Here is a 19183-nt window from a genome sequence, read left to right on the forward strand (position 1 = left end):
CTGGGTCAGTTCTGTGTTGCCTCTAGGAGTCTCTGACTGTTTCAGTATGTTTGTGTCTCTCTGTATCTGGAAGTCTGGGTTCCTGGGTGCTCTGTGTCTGTCTTATAGGAATCTTGAGCCTGTGTGTTGCTTCTGCCTAGGTATATGTATCTGTGTGCATGTACGTCCATCCTCCCGTCTGTGCATCTGGAGGCTTTGTGATTATTGTTCTGCTCGTATGGGTACCCATGTCTGCGCCTGAATCCCTGGGTCTCTGTGGGAGTAGGGTCTCGTTCACCATCTGTGTGTCCCCACATCCACTCGTGGCCTCCCCGTCCTGCTCTCCGCCTGGTGGTGCTGGACTCTCTTTCTTGATTCTTGACTTAGCCTGCTCAGGAGGTATTGGGGGGTGTCTCTGAGTCTGAATGTGCATTCTTATGTGTGTGGTGTGTGTGTCCCACTCTGAGGGCGGGGTTCTTTGTGGGGAGGTTGGTGTGTCTTTGACTGTGTTTGTCAGGGTCTGTGTTGGGACTTGTCTCCATGAGTGTTTCTTTAGATGCACGTTGGTCTTGCAGGGGTATGTCTCATGGGAGCCTGGGGTGGATTTGTGTCAGGCAGGAATGTGTAACTGGGATCATCCATGGGCAGCTCTTCATGACTTCTGCCCTCCCTTTTGTGTTCTTGCAGCTGGAGGGCGACACCATCACCTTGAAGCCCCGGCCTTCAGCTGATCTGACCAATAGCAGTGCCCCTTCCCCCTCCCACAAGGTACAGCGCAGCGTCTCAGCCAACCCCAAGCAGCGGCGCTTTAGCGACCAGGGTAAGTACTTCTGGGAGCTGCAGGTGGGGGGCTCACCCCTCTCCTGATGGGTTCTTGGGGCTTTGGATGACACAGCTGAGTTTCCGTCCCTGTTCAGCCCTCATTAGTAGCATGTCCTTGGGCAAGTCACTTAACTTCCCTCCAGCTTGCCCTTACCCATTCCCACTGTCCTCTGGCCCAGCAGCTGGTCCTGCCATTCCCACTTCTAATTCCTACTCTAAGAAGACTCAGAGTAACAACGCAGAAAACAAGCGGCCTGAGGAGGACCGGGAGTCAGGGCGGAAGGCCAGCAGCACAGCCAAAGTGCCTGCCAGCCCCCTGCCCGGGCTGGAGAGGAAGAAGACCACCCCCACCCCCTCCACGGTGAGCCACGCCCACGCCCCTCCCTCCTCCTGGCCAGCCCCACCTCTCCTTCCCATCCTCCGGTGCTCCTGCTCTGGGGCCTGCCCTCTCCAGGCAGCTCTTTCCTTAATCCAGACTCAGCTCCCTTTGGCTGCCTACCTGACCTTCCGCCCCGGGGCCACTTCTGCTTACTGTAGAAAACCCTGCCCCACAGAGTAAAAGCAAAATCCGGTTCTTTTCCCAGCCCGACTGCTGACTGCTCGTGGTGGAAGGGGAGGGGGAGCAGGTTTTGTGAACCTGCCAGTGAGAACACTTTGGTTTTCTGTGATACCACCCTGCTCTTTATTCTCCACAGAACAGCGTCCTCTCCACCAGCACAAATCGAAGCAGGAATTCCCCACTTTTGGAGAGGGCCAGTCTGGGCCAGGCCTCCATCCAGAACGGCAAAGACAGGTGAGCAGGCCTGGGCCCTGCCTGCCATAGTTCCCGGGAGCCACCTCTCCCAGCGGTGACGTCTGTCAGCAGCACCGTCTCCCTTCCTGCCCCCTGGAGTCCCATCCTGGCTCTGTCCAGTCCAGCTTTCCACACGCCGGCACCTCCTCCCTGCTCTCCCCACCCCCCTCCTCCTCTTCCCTCTGCTCCTGTGACCGCTTCTTGCGGTGTATCGAGTGTGACTCCATGGTCATCTCAGCTGCCGCCTTGCTTCTTGACTGCAGCCAGGGCGTGGCAACTGCACTCTTCTGGGCATCAGTGCCTGAGGGGCCCCAGCTCAGGGCAGAACCGAGAGATGCCCACCTGGAGCGTGTACACATTGAGGGTGACTCTAGCTGTGCCCATGAGAGCAGAGCCCCCTTAACCTTGACCGTCATGTTGAGTTCCTGGCTCCTTGTCTTCTGAGCTTAATGAAAATTCCCCTTAGCAACACGCTGCTCTTTCTGGCGATGACACATCCTTGTTCTTAGAACTTCTAGGAGACCAGTGCAGCCCGGAGACAGTTGCCTCCTGTTGGCTTTCCTGCCCTTTGGGTTTCCTTCCCTCGGCTCTGGCCTGCCTCGCCTTCCTTACTGTGCCCTCCACTTCCCAGCCCTGCCTCCCTCGGCTCTGACTTGTGCCCCGTTGCTGCTCCTGGGCCTGACCTGCATCCTGCCGAGGCTCCCCAGCTCTGGCCCTTCCCGCCCTGCTTGTGCTTCCTAACCGGAGCCTCCTGCCCCCACCCACCCCTAACCCAGGCCTCTCCACTGCTTTTGTCTCCTAGCCTAACCATGCCGGGGTCCCGGGCCTCCACGGCTTCTGCTTCCGCCGCGGTCTCTGCGGCCCGGCCCCGCCAGCACCAGAAATCCATGTCGGCCTCCGTGCACCCCAACAAGGCCACTGGGCTGCCCCCCACGGACAGTAACTGTGAGGTGCCGCGGCCCAGGCAAGTGTGCTGGGGCAGCTGATGCACCTGCTGCCCTCAGCCCACCCACCCCCGCCCCCCACAGTTTCTTCCCACCTGGGGGTCCTGCTCTGTTCTTGGCATCTTAGCCACAAGAGATGGCTGTCCCCTGCAGCCAGGAAGTAGAGGACACAAAAAATAGCTTAATGCCCCTCTTTTCCTCCAGTTCTCCCTCTCAGAACAGATATGCAAGAAGCCGTCCCGAGGCTCCAGAAGGAAGCCTTTTTGTTCTGAGCCTTCCTGGACTTCCTTGGGACCCCGGGGACAGTCAGCATCACAGGGACTCAATCCTTGAGGGTTGGTCAACATTGTCCCCTTGAGGTTCCAGTCTGCCTAGCTCCCAAGGAGCCTCTTCTCTCCATCCTGTACTGCTCTCCACACACGTATCCTTCCCTGCCTCCCCTCCCTCCCCCAAACCATCTCCTTCCCCCTCCACCCAAACATCTTCCTTATCGGTGTCCTCAGTGGTCACACCCCTTCCTTCTGTGTCCTCTGTGATGGCTGCCTCTGCCCTAGCATCCCCCTTCCCTTTCCCACGCCAGGGTGCTCCAGCTGCTCGGTGGTGATGGCTTTCTCATGCCCTGATGCATTTCCCCGCCCCCCACCTCTTTTCTCACAGCACAGCCCCCCAGCGTGTCCCTGTCGCCTCCCCCTCCGCCCACAACATCAGCAGCAGTGGTGGAGCCCCAGACCGAACTAATTTTCCCCGGGGTGTGTCCAGTCGAAGCACCTTCCACGCTGGGCAGCTCCGGCAGGTGCGGGACCAGCAGAATTTGCCCTACGGTGTGACCCCAGCCTCTCCCTCTGGCAACAGCCAGGGCCGGCGGGGGGCGTCGGGGAGCATCTTCAGCAAATTCACTTCCAAGTTTGTACGCAGGTGAGTAGGGGGCGCCTAGGGCGACAGAGAGGCTGAGGCCAGGCTTCCCACCTTGCCTGGGGGTGGGGATGAGGACACCTGGGCGTTAGAACTGGGATTAGGTCCCAGGGTTAGAAACCTCAGGAAGCCTAAGAAATTGAGTCTTTGTTGGCACCTGAGATGCCCAGACCCATCCGTCCCTCTCAGGCCTCCCCAGCTCCTTGTTCTCTGGCCCGAGCAGATGGCCGATGCCGCCTCCTCTCTAGGAGAGTGTGAACTCAGATGCTAAAATAAAAGCCCCCCTCGTCTCTCCTGGGTTCCCATGGAAACTTATATTTGGTGACGCAGCTGCAAAGTCATGAGGCCTGAGCTAGGCTGGGCCGGCAAGGAGAGTTTCTCCTGGTCTCTTGTCTTGCCCCCTTTGACCTCCTTTCTCCCCACCCAGTTGGTTTTGTCTGGCTGCAGCCACTCCCCTCTGCCACGTTCCTCTGCTGGGGGGCTGGGGGTTGCCAGGATGAAGGCCATAAGTGAAATAGCTGGTGGGGGCCTAGGATGGCTCCCTTGCTGCCTGAGGCACTCTGACGCTTTCCTACGTGGGAACCAGCGTGAAGGTTCTCTTCATGAGGTTTCTCACACCTGGCCCCTGATGACCCAAAAGGACAGCGTTGACTCTTGAGGTGCATCCAGTAATCTGGCCTCTCGGGCTGCTCCCTGTCTCCATCCCACCCCTCCTTCAACCATCTTAGTGTAGCTCAGGACGCAGCAGGAGCCCTGGAGAGAACAGGTTTGCCTGCCCTTCCTCCTGCACTTCATTCCACTCAGCTAGAGTAGCCAAGCCTGCCCCTTTCCAGCCCCGGAATGCAGGTGTAGGGCTGCAGGGTGGGGCGTGAGCAGGTTGGGACATCTGGGACTCTAGTCTCGCTGAGCGGCTCTTCCACGAGTGGGGTGACCCTTGAACCTGTAAAGCCCACTCCCCACCTGCTTATCCACATACCGTCTTGTTGGGTTTTTTTTTTTATTTCTTTTTTTATTTTGTCTTTTTTTGTTTGTTTTTTTAGAAATCTGTCTTTCAGGTTTGCCAGAAGGTAGGCGTTGAGCCCGCTGTGTGTGCGTCTGTGTCCTGTGTCCTGCCTCCATCACTAACTCCCCTTTTCTGGCTCTTGCTCCCTCCTGCATCTGCTAACCACGTCTGTGGGGTCCTCTCTCTGCCATCTTAAAGGGATGAAGACTGCCTCTGCCTGGGCGGCCCACAAGGCCACGTTTGCCCACTCAGGGCAAATGACTCTGAAAACGTTGGGCCTGTCCCCAAGCAAGGGGGACCTTCTCAGGGAATTCTCCCTTTAAGATTGTCTCCTTCCCCCCAATCCCCTACCCTGGGTTTTGGTCACAGGTGCGTTGGGTTCCTTTTCCAGCCCTTTCTCGTGTCTGTGCATGCGCTCTGAGGAAGCTCCCCCGGGGTCGAAAGTGCATCTGGGATGGTCTCTCATTCTGGGTCTCCTGGGCGTCCCCTTCCCTGGTGCCCTGAACTTCAGGGCTCTGTGGCCTCTTGCCCCTGTCCTATGGGATGGCAGGACTTTGGAGGTACTACAGGGACACTGGGGTCTCAAGACTTCAGCCTGACACCTCCAGGCCCAAGGAGCCTTTGCCTCACGAGTGGGGCACAGCACCCCCTTCTGGCAGCTCCTGCAGAACTAGGCCGACCCCACCCCCACCCCAGCATACCTCCTGCCTCCAGCCGTTTCTGGATGAATCAAGCTGCGTCCTCTCTGGGCTGTGTTCTCCAGTTATGGCCTGTGACTTCCGAAGAGCCAGAAGCTGGGACATTCTAGGGCAGGGGCCGTCTGCCCCTAAGCCCTGGCAAAACAGTGGGAGATCCCCCCTCCCTCAGGTGTCCCCCTTCCTAGGCCAGCTCCTGGCTCTGCCACCCCTGGCCCTGTCTTCATCCTCTCTGGTGGCCTGGGTGGGCCAAATACCAAGCTGAGGACCAAGGGCCAGGTTGGGAGCCCTGGTTCCCCAAGGCCGTCGGCCCAGCCCCTTTGGTGCCCCAGCTGACAGAACGGCGGCCAAGGCAGGGTGTTCAGGCTTTCCCCCTTCCAGCCGCTCGCCGCTCGCCACCCAGCTCTTCACTGCATGGCTGGCTGTTGACTCATGGGGCCCCAGTGGGGGCCTGCCCTGCAGGGTACCTCCACCCACAGGGCAGGAGCCAGGTGGGGCGGGAGAGAGCAGCCAGGCTCCTTCCCCTGCACAGCCCAGGTTCCCTGCTCGCAGTGCACTTGTTTGCATTCGTGTGTCTGTTGTGTCTTTGTGTTCCTTTTACATGTGCTGCCGCTGCTCTCTCTCACTCCTCCTTACATCCTTGCCCTCCTCTGCACTCCCCAATTTCCCAGCTCCAGGCACCCATCTTCCAGCCAGGAGCTGGAGAAGCCGCTCAGCGGGGCCAGACCTCTTCCCCACCCCCCCCCTCCCAAGGTGTCTGCCCTGCTCTGCCCTCTGTCCTCCCTTCTGTACCTGCAGATGGCCTGGCAGGCAGGGGAGTTATAAAAGAATGGGGGAGGTGGGCTTGTCCACAGCCGGCCTCAGGGCCCATCGCCTCCCCACCCGGTCCCAGGTACTGAGCCCCAGGCCTACTCAAAGCAGGTCCGGCCCTTGGCCGTTTGAGCCTCCTGAGAGAGACCTCTATTTCCCCCCCACCCCGCCCCTTCCCTCCAAGAGGACTACAGTTCTGAGACCCACTCAGGGGGCGCTAGTGCAGAAGCCGCCCTCCGCGCGAGCCCTGGCTGTGGGCTGTGTGCTCCATGCGTGTGCCCGCATGTCCACACCCTCCTCCTCCCCCGGCTCCTCCCGGCACCCATCTTTGAGAGCGTGGGGAGGGGCAGGCCCCGCGTGCTGGGCTCCCTGTTGGAGAGGGACAGTTGAGCTGCCAGTGTGAGGCGCCATGTTGGCCTGCTAGGTGATGGGCGAGTGGCCTTTGGGCTTGGGTCCCGCCCACCCACCGGGCGGCACCTCCCCGGACCCGCCCTCACAGAGGTCCCAGCACTAAACTCTCCCTCGCTCTGTTTTTTGAGGAACCTGAATGAACCTGAAAGCAAAGACCGAGTGGAGACGCTCAGGTGAGAGAGGGCCGGAGCCAGCGCCAGCCCTGCCCGGGCCGCCGGCCTTGCCACGAGCCTCCTGCTCCTCTCTTCCTTCTGCCACCTGGCTCTTCCTCCCATGCTTGCGCCCTGTCCTCCCCCTCTTGGGGTCTCCCTTTCCTCAGAGGACCCCCACAGCCCCGCTGCAGTGGGTGTGGGCCCTTCTCCTCAGGTCTGGTGTGTTCTGGAAGCGGGAGCCCTGGGCCGTGCGGTTGGGACTCTAGACTCCTACCCCTCGACAAGCTCACTTTCCTGTGAATCAGGCACTTCTTTCTGTCCAGTTTGTGAACTGCTCAGGGCTACTGAGCGCATGCTCCCCTTTCTTCCCTGACCCTGCCCTCTTCCCAGGAAAGCATGGAGCTGTCACCTTGTCACCCCCTGCCGGGGGCTGGCTTCTCGCCTTCTCTGCCCTGAGAGATGAGACCGCCCACCCCTCTGGCCCTCCCTCTGCTCCCTGGGCCGGGTCTAATGCTCCCTCTTCCAGCACTGCCGCCTCCCGGGCACCCTCCCGCTCTCCTCTCTGGTCTCGGGGTCCATCTGCCATGGGGGCTGTCCTGTGGGTGGGGCGCCTGACGCCCGCCTCTGCCCTCTCCGCAGACCTCACGTGGTGGGCAGCGGCGGCAGTGACAAGGAAAAGGAGGAGTTTCGGGAGGCCAAGCCCCGCTCGCTACGCTTCACGTGGAGCATGAAGACCACGAGCTCCATGGAGCCCAACGAGATGATGCGGGAGATCCGCAAGGTGCTGGACGCAAACAGCTGCCAGAGCGAGCTGCACGAGAAGTACATGCTGTTGTGCATGCATGGCACGCCAGGCCACGAGAACTTCGTGCAGTGGGAGATGGAGGTGTGCAAACTGCCGCGGCTGTCTCTCAACGGTGTTCGATTTAAGCGGATATCGGGCACCTCCATGGCCTTCAAAAACATTGCCTCCAAAATAGCCAACGAGCTTAAGCTTTAACAGGCTGCCGGGAGTGGGGGGCGACGGAGGCGGCCAGCTGGACTTAGCTGCTGGGGCCGGCGCTCCGCCTGCCGGGCGAGACTGCAGAGGTGGATTGGTGTGTCTCCCCTGCTGGCACTTCTCCCCTCCCCGCCCCTCTCAGTTTCTTCTTCCATGTTTGTGGGGGTTGGGAGATGGTTCTCCGCCCCCCACATTTAGCCCTGCCCAGATATTCCCCCTTCCCCCCTCTCTCCCACAGGAGGCAAAGGAAGGGGAGGGAGGGGTGGGGGGCAGGGCTCCCCCTCGGTACTGCGGTTGCACAGAGTATTTCGCCTAAACCAAGAAATTTTTTATTACCAAAAAGAAAAAAGAAAAAAAAAAATCCCAGCGGCCACCTTTCCTCCCTGCCCCATTGGGACAGTCGAGACTGGATCTGTGGGGTTTCCCGGGAGGGTGGCTCAGGGCTGGAACACTCTCAGGCAAGAGTGGTGGAGTTCCCTGCCAGGCCCTCCGCCAGGCCCACTGCGGGCTTCTCCCCTCTCCTCTCCTCCTTCCCCTCCAAGCAAACCACCAGAGGTGGCCTTCCCCTGACCTCAGGCCCCTGGGCTGGAGGCCTGGGCGGCTGGGGGCTGGGGGCAGGGGTGCCGCACAGCCCTGAAGCGGTGGGACTGGCGGCTGCTCTGGGGCCGGCAGGCTAGGCGCGCGGGGCTCGGCCTCCCTCCACACTGTATCCTCTGCCCCTCCTTCCCCAGAGGCTGGGCATTTCCTTCCACAAGCTGCTGTGGGGACTTTTGTTCCCCTCCTCAAAAAGTCTGTGCCATCTTCTCCCACCCCCTCCTGGGTAGAAGGCGGGGCTGACCCCAGGGCTGGGAGAGGGGAGGGGACCGCAGGGCAGATGGGCTCTTCGGCCCCCAGGGGGCCGCCTGGGCTGCTAGTCTCCGGAACAGGGACGCTGGGCATTCTCCGTTCTGGGAGAGCCTTTGTCTGAAAGCACAGCCCCCCTCGCCGTCCCTCTCCCCACTGCTCCCCTTCATTGGCATTAATCTGGGCACCAGCTAGTTCCATAGCAGTGACTTTCCTCACCACTCATCTCTCGGCCTTGCCTTTTCTTCCTCACACTGTCGCCCCTCCTCTCAGGAGACACTGCCCGGGGCCCCCGGGGCCGGCCGCCTGGCGGGAGGCTGGACAGGGCAGCAGGGCCGGGAGCCTCTGCCCTCCACAGGGTGGGGGGACAGATAGGCCAAGTGACTCCCAGCTTGCTAACCTCTGCAGCCAGCGTGGGAGTGGCTGGTTATGGGCGCTTGGCTGGTGGCAGCCGCTGCATCCCTTAATTTATTTCTCTGCTGTTTCTGTTCTTGAGAAATTGGGGGAGGGGGTCCTGAACAGAGGCTGCCTCTACCCTCACCTGAGTTGTACATTTTTTGTGATGGGTTTTATTTTTTATTTTATTATTTTATTTTATTTTTTTTTTTTTTGATTTATGATGACTCCACTCCTACTCATCACCCCACTCCCAGGCCTGGCTCCGTGGCAAGTCGAGCCCTTGGTTCCCAGGAAGGGGCCTCGCCAACCTCAGCCCTCCTGCCCCAAGCCCTGAATGCGGGCTCCGGCTCCCACCAAGGGCTCCCCCTCCCTTCTCCCCTCCGGCCTCCTGCCCTATGGAACAGCCCGGGTGCTCCGAGGGGCCGGGAGGGCAAGGCTTGGCTCCCAAAGGGGGTGGGGGCGGGGGGCGGCTCCCAGGCAAGGTGGCCCCTCCCCACCCAGCCCCCCTTCCTGCACTTAGTTTCTCCTCTGGATCAAACACGTAATAAAGAGAATGTTTGGAATCTGAGCTGCCTCCTCCTGTTTCTTCCTACCGGGCAGGGACCCAGTCCCCATGGGCAAGATGTGGCCCAGCCTGCCTGCCTCGCAGGGGAGAACCGATTCCCGTCTGGGGCCTGGGGAGAGGCCGGTGCTGGGCGGGATCCCTCCCCACCCTCATGGCACAGACAGGAAGCGCAGCCCAAGACCCTTAAACCAAAAGGGAAAGAGGATTCAGTGAGCTTGAAGGTTTTATTTATTTTTTAAAAACATTGAAAAATAAACCCGTGTCTGCGTATGTTCCCAACCCTCCTTTCTCTAAGCTTTTGGGCAGTGGGCACAGCGGGCACCCCCAGGGCTCCTCAGCGCTTTCCACCCGGCCCCCGAAGACCTGAGAGCCACCTCTCCAGCCTCTGCTGCTGTCAGGCCCCAAGGAACCTCTCTGCCCACTCCCCCCTCCAGCTCCCTCCCCACCTCACCCCAGACTTATTGCTAAAAGAAGGGGAAGAGGAAGAACAGCCAACACACTCAACTGTCCTGTCCCCCACCCCCAGGCTATGGTCACTACCCCCTACACTCGAAGGGCAGGACCCCTAGGCCAGGCCCTGGCAGACTAGGAGGCAGCCATTCCAGTCCCAGCCAGGAAAAGTACCCTCGGGCCAGCTCAGAAGGCCCCAGACCCTGGCTGCGGTGGGGGTGGAGACAGGCTGGCTGCCAGAAAGACGTGCAGAACCCGCGGGGGTCCAGGCTGTGCCCCCATCGGCAGCATTGGGTCTTCGAAAGACCTGGCGGGAGCTCTAGTCTTTTCTGTCCTCAGTGAAGCTGGAGGTCCCCGAGGACGTCCGGCAAAGGGGTTCTGGAGCCTCCGGTTGGCGGAGGGCCTCGGGGCTCAGAGCGAGGGTGCTGGAGGCTCCAGGGGGGCTCCAGCCAGGGTGGGTGCGGGCTGAGGGCCGGGGCGGGCACCGTGGCGGGAGGCAGCCAGGGCAGGGCGGATGAGAGGTGGTGGGGGCTGGTTGGGGGCCAGCCGGGGCTGGAGGAAGCGGCCCTGCTGGAGTGGGGGTGGCTGGCGGAGCAGGGTGGGAGCCGTGGGCAAAGGTGGCCTCAGCAGTGGCGGCGGCTGGGACAGTGAGGTGGGAGGCGGAGGAGGGGGTGGCGCAGGGGGCCCCGATCGGGGTCCTGATGTCGACACAGATGTAATCTGGACCTGAGAGGGGCGAGAGAAGAGTGAGAAACCAGGCTCAAGCACACCCTCAGCCCAGTCTAAGGGCGGAGGCAGCTCCTCTCCTCTGTTCTCTGAAGTGTTTTGCTCTCTCTCCCCTTCTCACCTCATCGTCTTCCTCCAGGGCTGGGGCTGGCAAGGGAGCCCCTCTCCTAGCCTCCTCCATGGGGACCGGGGGGGCTCCAGGGGCCCCATCCTGCTCGGCCTCCCATTCCTGCAGTACCTCCTCCAGATTGAAGCGGCGCCGGTAGCTCACAAAGAAGGTCTTCACCTGGGTCAGAGTCTTGTTCCCAATCACCTCTGCAATAGCCCCAAAGTCTTTGCCGTACCTACGGATGGCTGCAAGGGTCAAAAGGGCAGCAGGTGTGAATACCCCCTTAGAACGAGTTACTTCCCTGATCCTTCCCCTTCGCCCCAGCTCCTTGGAGGGCAGGAGAGACTCCTGGGGCCCTCTATTCTCCCGAGTCTCACCCACCTTGTACTGCCAAAAGCTGCTCATCCGTGGTCCAGCGGGAGTTGAACTTGGTGTTGGCCTGGAGAGCAAGTAATATATCCTTGAGACTCAAAAATATGGGAACAGAGGCCCTGCTACCCAAGAAAAACTCCCCTTTCTGCTGTGCCACCAGAAAGAACCCCCTCCTGCACCCAGACTTGAAGAGCAGCCTCACCTCAGGGGGGCGGAGTGGATCGATGCCCCCCTCCAGGGCTTGGCGGAGGCTGCTGTTGGTCTGCTTCATGCTTTGCACCTGGGAAGGCAAGGCAAGGAAGGGACATCAAATTCCAAGCCAGGGAGGCCATCAATACCAACCCTCACCAGGGCCCTACTTCCCAACAAAGCTCTTTGCCACCCATCATCTACCTCATCTCTCCCTCACAACCATTCAGTAGGGGAGACACTGGGGTTTGGCCCTTTTCAAAGACCAGGCTTGTTTGTTTTTCTAATGTCCAGAAAAGAACGCCACGTTACCCAGAAGCCCAGAGGGTGGGGCAGATGCAGGCTTGGCATCCACACAACCTCCCTTACGCCTCAGCTGCCCCCAGTCATAGTTCCCAGCTGCCGACTGTCCCCTTTGCCTGGCCCCTTCTTTCCTCGGGCCCCCCCACCTGGCGCTTGAGGGAGATGAGCTGGGAGTCGAGGCCTCGAAGTGTGAGGTTGGCAAGGTCCGGGCTCCCTGACACGGCAGTGAGGCCCTCAGGGCTCAGGTACATGCCCTTGGGAGGGCGCCGCCGAGTTCGCAGCGGATGGTGGCGGTACTGAGACCCCTGGGCCTCCTTCTTTCCTGGACCTGGGCGGGCATTCAGGGGCCGAGAGGGCAGAGGCTGCCAGGGAAAGGAGAGGAGGTGGGTGGTGCAGAGCCCAAGGAGAGGGCGGGCAGGCGGGCAGGGCCAGAGAAGCTCTGGGACCTCACCTCTCTCTTGGGGTCTCCAGCGTCCGGCTCCCCCTCACTCACGGCTCCTCGTCCCTCTTCAAGCTCATCACTGCTTACACGGGGGCCAAGGCCGGGTAAGGCAGGGGCCAGGGCCCCCAGGAGCTCAGTTTACCCCCACCCAGAGCCTCCCCGAGCCCCCCACCTGTCTTCTTTGTCCTTTCGGCCCCCCAGCCGCCGAGCCTGTCTGTCCATCACACTGGTCCGGCTGCGGGTCTTCTTCCAAGAGTAGTAATACTTCACCAGGCTGGGAATCAGCTTGTCAGGCAGCTGGAGGGGCAACGCCAGAGGCTGGGGCCCACCTAAGACTCTGGGCCTCGGGCAGGCTTAACAGAAAGAAGGGGCCAAGGAGCACTGGCGGGGGTGGAGGGCTTTACCATCTGCTGGATCCGCTGGAAACATTTGCCATGGAAGCCAAAGGCCTGTTCAAACAGCACCTTGTCCTCTACCGTCCACTCGTCTGGGAACGGGGTGAAGTTGGCCAGGTCAGCCAGCGACTTCTCTACGTCGTGCTTATGCCACAGGAGCATGCCCAGTGCCTGGCCCAGGAGAGGGGACAACTCAGGCTCAGCTGCCTGCAACACTGTCCCGTCTCCACCCCAAATCCCTGTGGGGCCAAGGCTCACCTGCTCGATGTTGTAACCATGCTTCTCCTTGGCCATCGCAATGTACTTGTCAACTGCAGGGGCGGGAGGAGCCAGGTCTTGGAGGAGGGGTTACAACCCCTAAGCGCGGCCTGCCCGGAAAGGGGTATGCCCCCAGGGGCTAGGCCCCTGAGCCTGAGCCCCAGGGCAGGGGCTGAACCCACATACCTCAGCCTCCAGCCCACTTCTGAGAAGAGCTGGCTGCCAGCTGGCATGAACCCCAGGCCCCAGGTCCCAAGGGTATGCATGAGCCCAGGGTCCCACCCCACTCACGCTTGGCATCTGACACACAGTGGTTGGGCGACCACACCAACATCCCCTTCAGCTCCTTGTTACTGTAGCGTGCGGGGCTCTCTGAAAGGCAACGGAGCAGAGGAGGGAAGCCATCATCAGCCTGGTGGCGCTGGCCTGGACCCACGGCCAGAGGGCAGCGGAGGAGTGGGGCCCGCGAGGTGAGGCCCAGAGGGGAAGGAGGGACAGAGACCCAGACAGGAAGGCAGAGCAGGAAAACTAACCATGCCACAGGGCCGGCCACCCACCCCCGCCTGTCCTTACAGTGGGCGCCAGCCAAGGGTTCCCCCAGGTGGGGCTCAGGGCCAAGCCATGGGCCCTCCAGTCCCCTCCCCTTCACAGCCTGTCCTGCCACTCACCAGGCTTGCACTCCGGAATTACGGCCTGGTAATTGGTTCCAACGCGGATCATGCTGTCTGTGGAGCCGGTGGGGGGCGGGGGGAGGCAGTCAGGACTCCAGGGAGGGAGGGAGGACGGGAGGATGTGGCGGGGGAGGTGGCTGGCCTGGAGTTCTCCTTCCTGACCACCCAGGGCCCCCATCTTCCAGGAGGCTCACTTTTCCCTGATCTTCCCCTCAGTTACCCTCAGCCACAGAAGGAACTGGAAAAGGGAGAGACCTGCCTAGCCATAGCCATGGGGGGGTGGGGGAGAGGACAGGGGCCGGTTTTCAAGCCCAGGCCCAGCAGAGCCCTTTGTTCTGACGGGGGGGGGGGAGTTGGGGGGGGGGTTGGAGGGCTGCCCCTAGACCTGGACCACAGCCCTCCTGCAGAGAATCCAAGGCTCCTCCCCACCACAGGAGCCCCACAGCTCGGTGTGGAGGTGTCTTTCCAGTTCCTGCCCCAGTCAGACCTCAGTCCCCTGCAAGGTGGCAAGGTACGAGGAGCCCAAGCTGTGAAAGGGAGGGATGCCTGAGTCCCTCGGGGACTGAGGGCAGGGAGGGGGCAGGCAGGACCGCCTCCTCGGCAGCTAGGGGCCCAGCCTCCAGATTCCCTGTGCCGGCTTGGGGGAGAAGCAAGGCACAGGCTCCAATCCAGGCAAGGCAGGAACCATCCGTATAATACCCCCGTGGTCGGCAACTCTCCCCCACGCCCTGCTCCGCGCCCCACCCGGGCCGGTGCGCCTTTAACCCTAGGCCTCCGGGCTCACCGTGCGAGTGCTCCTCCTCGCTGCTGTCATCCTCCGAGTGGGGTTGTCCGCCGTTGGGCGCCGTCTTGGCCCGGCTGCGGGACAGGATCCCGGAGCCCGCGCTCGGCTTCTCCATCACCGAGGGCATTACCCCGCCCAGCTGCCCCGGGGGGCGCGGGAGCCTTCGGAGAGCAGCGGTCGTTGCCGCGCTCGCCTGGGGTGCCGTGCCCGGCCCGGCCTGGAGAGGTCGCCACCGAGGCTACGAGAGGCAGGAGGTCAAGCGTGGCTAGGGTCCGGCGGGGCAGGAGCCCAGCGGGCAGCCCAGCGCTCTCCGCGACCCCCCCGGGTGAGGGTGTCAGAAAAGTTTGTGTAGAAGTGGGGTACGCGGGGGATGAGCGCAAGGTCCGGTGGGGCTGGGGCGCGCTCGCTCTGGACGCTCCCCGGAATTGGGGCTCCCCGGAGAAGTCTGGGCACTCTGCCCTCGGAGCGCCCTGGAGCCCCAATGCCCGCCTGCCCACGCAGTTCAGCGAGCGGGCGCTGCGGCGCGACTGCCGCCCCCGGCGGGCTCCGCGCCTCCCGGCTGCACCAGGATGCCCCAGTCCCCGGGAGGGGACCCCTGCCCGGACCAGACCCCTGCCTGCGACGGCAGCCGGCGGGGCCCCGGCGCTGGCGGCGGCGGCGGCGGCGGGACGGCGCGCACGGCGCGCGGTGCTGGGGCAGAGTTGCCGGGAGGCGGGGGAGCGCAGCCGCGGGCGCCGCCTCGCACCCTCCCCGGCGCGCTCGCTCTCCACGGCGCGCTCGGGCTGCTGCTCGCTCGCCCGCTCTCCGCCGCCGCTCGCTCCTCGCGCACACAATGAAGCTGCTGGCAGGGAAGTAGTGCCGGCTGCGGCCTCAGCACCCCTCCCCCAGCCGATGCCTCCGCCAGCTGAACATCTGGCCCTGGGGTGGAAGGGAGGGCCCGGGGGGCGGGGCCTGGGGGCCGGGGCTAGACCTCCAGGGGGTGGGGTCAGGACCCGGGTGGAGAGCGCTTTCCTCTGCGGGCCCCCCGAGCTCCCAGACTTGCCCCTGGGGGAGACCACCCCCTACCCCCGAGGAGTAGCCGGGGGTCAGCCCCACCCAGGCGCACACCAGCCCCACACACCAGTGGGCTCGGGTTACCGCCGCCTGCCCCGGGGGCCCTGAGGCCGCCTGCCCGCCCGCCCGGGTGGAGCCCAGCTTTTCCTTCCATTTCCCTTCCTGCCAAGGAACTCCCCGCCCCCCTTCCGCAGGGGGGACCCCCCCCCCTTCATGCGCCCTTGGGGGCCAGAGCGGATGGGAGGCCGGACAGGCGAGGAATGAATTCCTCCAAGAGCTACCGGGCCAAAGCCTGGCTTCTGGTGCATCTGTGGGTCCCCAGGGGTCACCTCAGTTCCCTTTAACTGCTGCAGCGCGCACCCCAAAACAGTGGCACAAGGGGTTGCGGGATGGGGAGTGGGAAGTGTAGGGAAAGATCTGGACTGCAGGGTGAGGGAGGAGCTGGGTGTCCTCCCTACTGGGTTCACTGTCACCCCAGCTGGGACCAGCATCCCCCTCCCCCAGGACGAGCACGGGCAGAGTGACAGACCGGGAAGCGGGTAGAGCGGCACAGACGGAGGTGGGGGAGGGGGGTGGGCAGAGACTTTCAAAGCCAGACCCAGCCACCCTGCCAGGCACACAAAGAGCCAGCACACACACACACACACACACACACACACACACACACACACACACACACACACACACACACACACACACACACACACACACACACACACACACACACACACACACACACACACACACACACACACACACACACCGGCGACAAGCTGCGCCGGTGCCCGTCCCCGCCGCCGCAGGCACGTGCTGCCGCGCACACAGGCCGAAGCCCCCTCCCACCCGTCGCCCCTCCCACCCGAGCCCCAGACTTCTAGACACACCTCCACCCGGGCACGCCCCGCTGTGCCCAGACTGAGCCGAGCCTGCACTCGCACCCTCCTCTCCCTTCCCTTCCTCGGCCACTCAGTAATCAGATTCCTAAATTTAGAAGCAACCCAGGGCCCAGCCAGGGATGGATCCCCGCCCCCACCCGCTGCCTGCGGCCAGCCGGCCGGGGTCCTGCGGTCGGGCCACGACCCGGCTGGGGCCTCCTGGTCCTGGGGGCTCCTGCGGGCGGCCGGGCAAAGTCAGGCACAACCCCACCCGGCTGCGGTGCTGTCGGGCCACATGGGGCCACACTGGGGCCACCCAGCTGGCAGCCACGTTGCCCGCCACACCTCCGGTCACAGCTATGGGGCCTTTTTCCTCCTCTTAAATCATGGATTGGGCACCAAGCCCCAGGGTGGGGAGGTCTGGATAGAGGAGAACGAGTGGGCCAAGGGCAGGTCTGAGCTAAGGGCTCTGCTACAAATGGAAAAGAGACTCCGCAGCCTTACTCCTCCTGAGTGGCCACCCTGCCCCCAGCACCTCCAGTCTTTAGGGAGCCTCTCATCTCTGTCCCCTCCTGCCTGGCAGGCAGCCATCGCTGCTCACAGCCCTCTCCTATGATGGAGTCTTCCATTTTGCCCACACCAGCCCCTCTTGAGGCAGGGCCTCAGCTGGGTCCCCCGTTTCCCCCTCGCCACTTTTCCATCCTCATGCTTAGGGTCCAGGGCCCAGCACCTCACCCCATCCCCAGGCCTCAGCATCACGCTTATTCTGGCCTCCCCAGCCTCCTCCTGGGCTGCCCCAGGTACCCCCAGCCACAGGCGTCCCTCCTTCCTTAGCACCCCTCCCCCCAATAAGAACCTAATTCTGTTCTCGCTTCTCCCTAGGGCCTGGAGCTCAGGGCCAGAAGATTCTGCTCTGGAGGAGGGGGCAGGGAGGGGAGGCTTATTCCTTGGCGTAGAGAGGAGGGGGGGGAGTCCCTAGGCCCTGGTGTGATGAGGCTTCCGCCTAGGAGGTGGGACGCGACATGGGAGGGGTATCCTAGGAATTTGGGGATGACTCTGGGGTCCACAGTGTCCAGAGAGAGAGGGGAGGCACATTCCTAGTGAGCAGCCTCCTCCCCAAGGGGCAACGGCGCAGGGTTAGGAGGGGGAGGGGCAAGGCCCCACCCTCCCACCTGCTGCAGCCGCCCCCTCCCCAGCTGGCCCCCTCTTTTGTGCAAAGCCACACAAAGGACAAGGGGCCCCGGCCGGCCTGGCCATCTGCTCCCAGCAGCCTGAAGGCTCTTAAAGAGACAGCACCCCCTCCCTGCCCTGGGGCTGTGGGGCGGGATGGACCGGGTGCGCCACAGGACCTGGTCTCAGCGGTACCCCACGTGCCACCCACTTTTCCCTCGCTCCCCCAGCCCCAGGTCGGGAATCATTCTCCCCCAGGCCAGGGGCACCGAGGTGCCACGTGGCCCAGAACAGGAGGCGTGGGAGGGGAGAGAAAGGAGGCAGCCAGGGACCAGCCCCTCCCCTCCTGCCTTAGGCCGAGGGGCCAGGGAAGCTCAGTAGTACAGCACTAGTACTGAGGTCCCTCACCTCCCTGAGGCCGCCTCTGAGCTTTGTGGGCTGCTGCCGGCCTCCGGGAGTGCCTTCCCCGCCGTTCTCACTGAGGAGCTCCCCCTCGGCCTTCCTCAGGGAGGCTGCCAGTGCCTGCCTTTTGAGGGCTGCAGGCCGCTGGGCAGCAACCCCGTGATCCGGGCACATTTACTTCCTGCGTTTTCCAGTTGAGGAAACTGAGGCTTGGCCGAGGCCCCGCACGGGCCTCCACAAAGCCAACGCCCCCGGCTGTGTCTGCAGCCTTCCTACCGCCCCCCACTCCCCCCACCCCCCACCCCTGGGCCAGACAGGTCTCCTCACCCCTGAGATCCCCCGGGAAGCCAGACCAAGGCGCTCAGAGCCTTTGCCACACTGCTGGGGACACCAGTTTACGTTATTTGTGTGATTGTTTATTTCTCGACTGTCTCCCTGCAGGGCGGCATGGCAGGGATTGGCTCCACTGTGTTCACTGCTGTGTGCTCAGTGCCTGGCATATAGGAGCCACTCAAAATTTGCTGAATAAATAAATGCCAGAAGCCCCAAAAGCCTTCCTCTTCGCTGGGCTCCTCTGTCCTCTGCGTGTTGGGCATCCTGCCTCCTGACTCCTAGAGGTGAGGCACAGGGGACGAAGGTCGAACAGGGATGCTGGGAGAGAAAAGGAGGGTGACCTTGAACAGGCCACCAGCCTCCCCTCTCCCTCCTCCCAAAGGCGGGGGCAGCTCCAGCCAATCCTGAACCCGTAGCCCTGCCAGACAGACTGGGACTGTCCTGAGCTCTGGCCAGGCAAGGCTGGCCGCTGCGGTGTGGTGCCTGGGACCCCGGCCAGGCCCTCAGTGGCCAGAGCCAAGGGGCTCAGCTTGGGGAGGGTGGCAGGCAGGCGGGCCCTTGGGTGGGGGAGGGAGGGTGGCAGGATCTAAGGAGAAACCTGGCTGAGCAGCGGGGGAGTCGGACTGGAGGCCAGGGGGACATGAAGCTGGAGAAATGGAGAAGGTGGGATACAGTGTGAAAGGAGCATGGGGGCGCTCCCTCACGCCCTCAGCCTGCCCAGAGAGCACTTCAACTCCTCCCAGGCCCCTGGGGCTCACTGGCAGGCTGTGTGGCCCAGGGCACTGACCTCCTGGGCCCAGTTAGTTATCTCCTGAACTGGCCCACCCTCCCACCCGGGGCTGTGAAGAGGCTGAGAGAAGGTGACAGAGGTGACGATCCGGTGCTTGGCATCGCCTCAGCACTGTGGCTACGTGAGGTGGGGGGTGGGGCGCTAAAGGAGCCCAGGCCAGCACATCTGTGAGTGGCGCTGGGGGCGGGCAGAGCAGAAGCAGGCGGGAGGTCAGCAAGGAGACCCCAGGCTTCCTGTCACCCACGCCGACGAAAGCTGACTCCCTGAGCGGAGCAGGAGCTAGGGCGGAAGGGTCAGGGAGACACGAGAAGGTGACAGGGGCTCCCTGGAGCCACGAGGGGGCAGCTTCACGACCTGGGAGCCCCCTCTGTTTCTCCGGAAGCCAGGAAAGGAACCTCCCCTCACGCTCACCTGGGCAATAGCTGGCGCCCTCTAGTGGTGACAGTGTGGACCAAGGGGTCCCACCTCAGCTTGGCCACAAACGTCCTCCCAGGGAGTCTGAGCACGGCACCCTGAGGAGCCCATTCTCCTGG

General features: G+C 62.8%; 2 protein-coding genes across 19 annotated transcripts in view; one reads left to right on the forward strand and one right to left on the reverse strand.

The window, feature by feature from the left end:
- MARK2 (microtubule affinity regulating kinase 2) overlaps positions 1-9331 on the forward strand; it is a 59187-nt gene extending 49856 nt beyond the window's left edge. For 2 of the 15 annotated variants that reach the window (XM_081241149.1, XM_081241159.1), the window contains exons 12-20: positions 667-799; positions 981-1162; positions 1497-1594; positions 2397-2558; positions 3196-3453; positions 4491-4517; positions 6498-6542; positions 7161-7407; positions 9018-9331. In XM_081241149.1, coding sequence (XP_081097275.1) covers positions 667-799; positions 981-1162; positions 1497-1594; positions 2397-2558; positions 3196-3453; positions 4491-4517; positions 6498-6542; positions 7161-7407; positions 9018-9308 — 1443 coding nt within the window. In that variant the 3' untranslated portion in view covers positions 9309-9331. Of the gene's footprint in view, positions 1-666; positions 800-980; positions 1163-1496; positions 1595-2396; positions 2559-3195; positions 3454-4490; positions 4518-6497; positions 6543-7160 lie in introns of all 15 variants that reach the window. The other 13 variants (XM_081241156.1, XM_081241153.1, XM_081241158.1 and 10 more) reach the window with 12 other exon arrangements.
- Positions 9332-9542: 211 nt separating this feature from the next.
- Positions 9543-14656, reverse strand: RCOR2 (REST corepressor 2). 4 transcript variants are annotated; one of them, XM_081239875.1, is made up of 12 exons: positions 14028-14656; positions 13241-13297; positions 12864-12944; positions 12573-12625; positions 12324-12485; positions 12092-12216; positions 11929-11998; positions 11624-11839; positions 11188-11265; positions 10995-11052; positions 10743-10858; positions 9543-10504 (listed from the first exon to the last, which is right to left on the reverse strand). In XM_081239875.1, exons 1-12 carry the CDS (start codon positions 14152-14154, stop codon positions 10190-10192), a joined length of 1458 nt encoding a protein of 485 aa, XP_081096001.1. In that variant the 5' UTR covers positions 14155-14656; the 3' UTR covers positions 9543-10189. The 4 variants fall into 4 exon arrangements, with proteins under 4 accessions (XP_081096001.1, XP_081096000.1, XP_081096002.1 ...); XM_081239874.1 differs by having other exon boundaries at positions 10626-10858; XM_081239876.1 differs by lacking the exon at positions 11624-11839 and having other exon boundaries at positions 10626-10858.
- Positions 14657-19183: the final 4527 nt, after the last annotated feature.

Source organism: Mesoplodon bidens (genome assembly GCF_964165515.1).
Source record: "Mesoplodon bidens genome assembly, chromosome: 7".
Taxonomy (NCBI): Eukaryota; Metazoa; Chordata; class Mammalia; order Artiodactyla; family Ziphiidae; genus Mesoplodon; species Mesoplodon bidens.

Bases quoted from the DNA above. Each gene is read 5' to 3' on its own strand.
- RCOR2 (XM_081239874.1), bottom strand. From the start codon at position 14,154: ATGCCCTCGGTGATGGAGAAGCCGAGCGCGGGCTCCGGGATCCTGTCC. The intron at 11,840-11,928 runs GTGAGGTCCCAG...TTTCCCTGGCAG, and splicing joins CTGGAGACCCCAAGAGAGAG to CCTCTGCCCTCTCGGCCCCT. The intron at 11,053-11,187 runs GTGAGGCTGCTC...CTTGCTCTCCAG, and splicing joins ATCCACTCCGCCCCCCTGAG to GCCAACACCAAGTTCAACTC.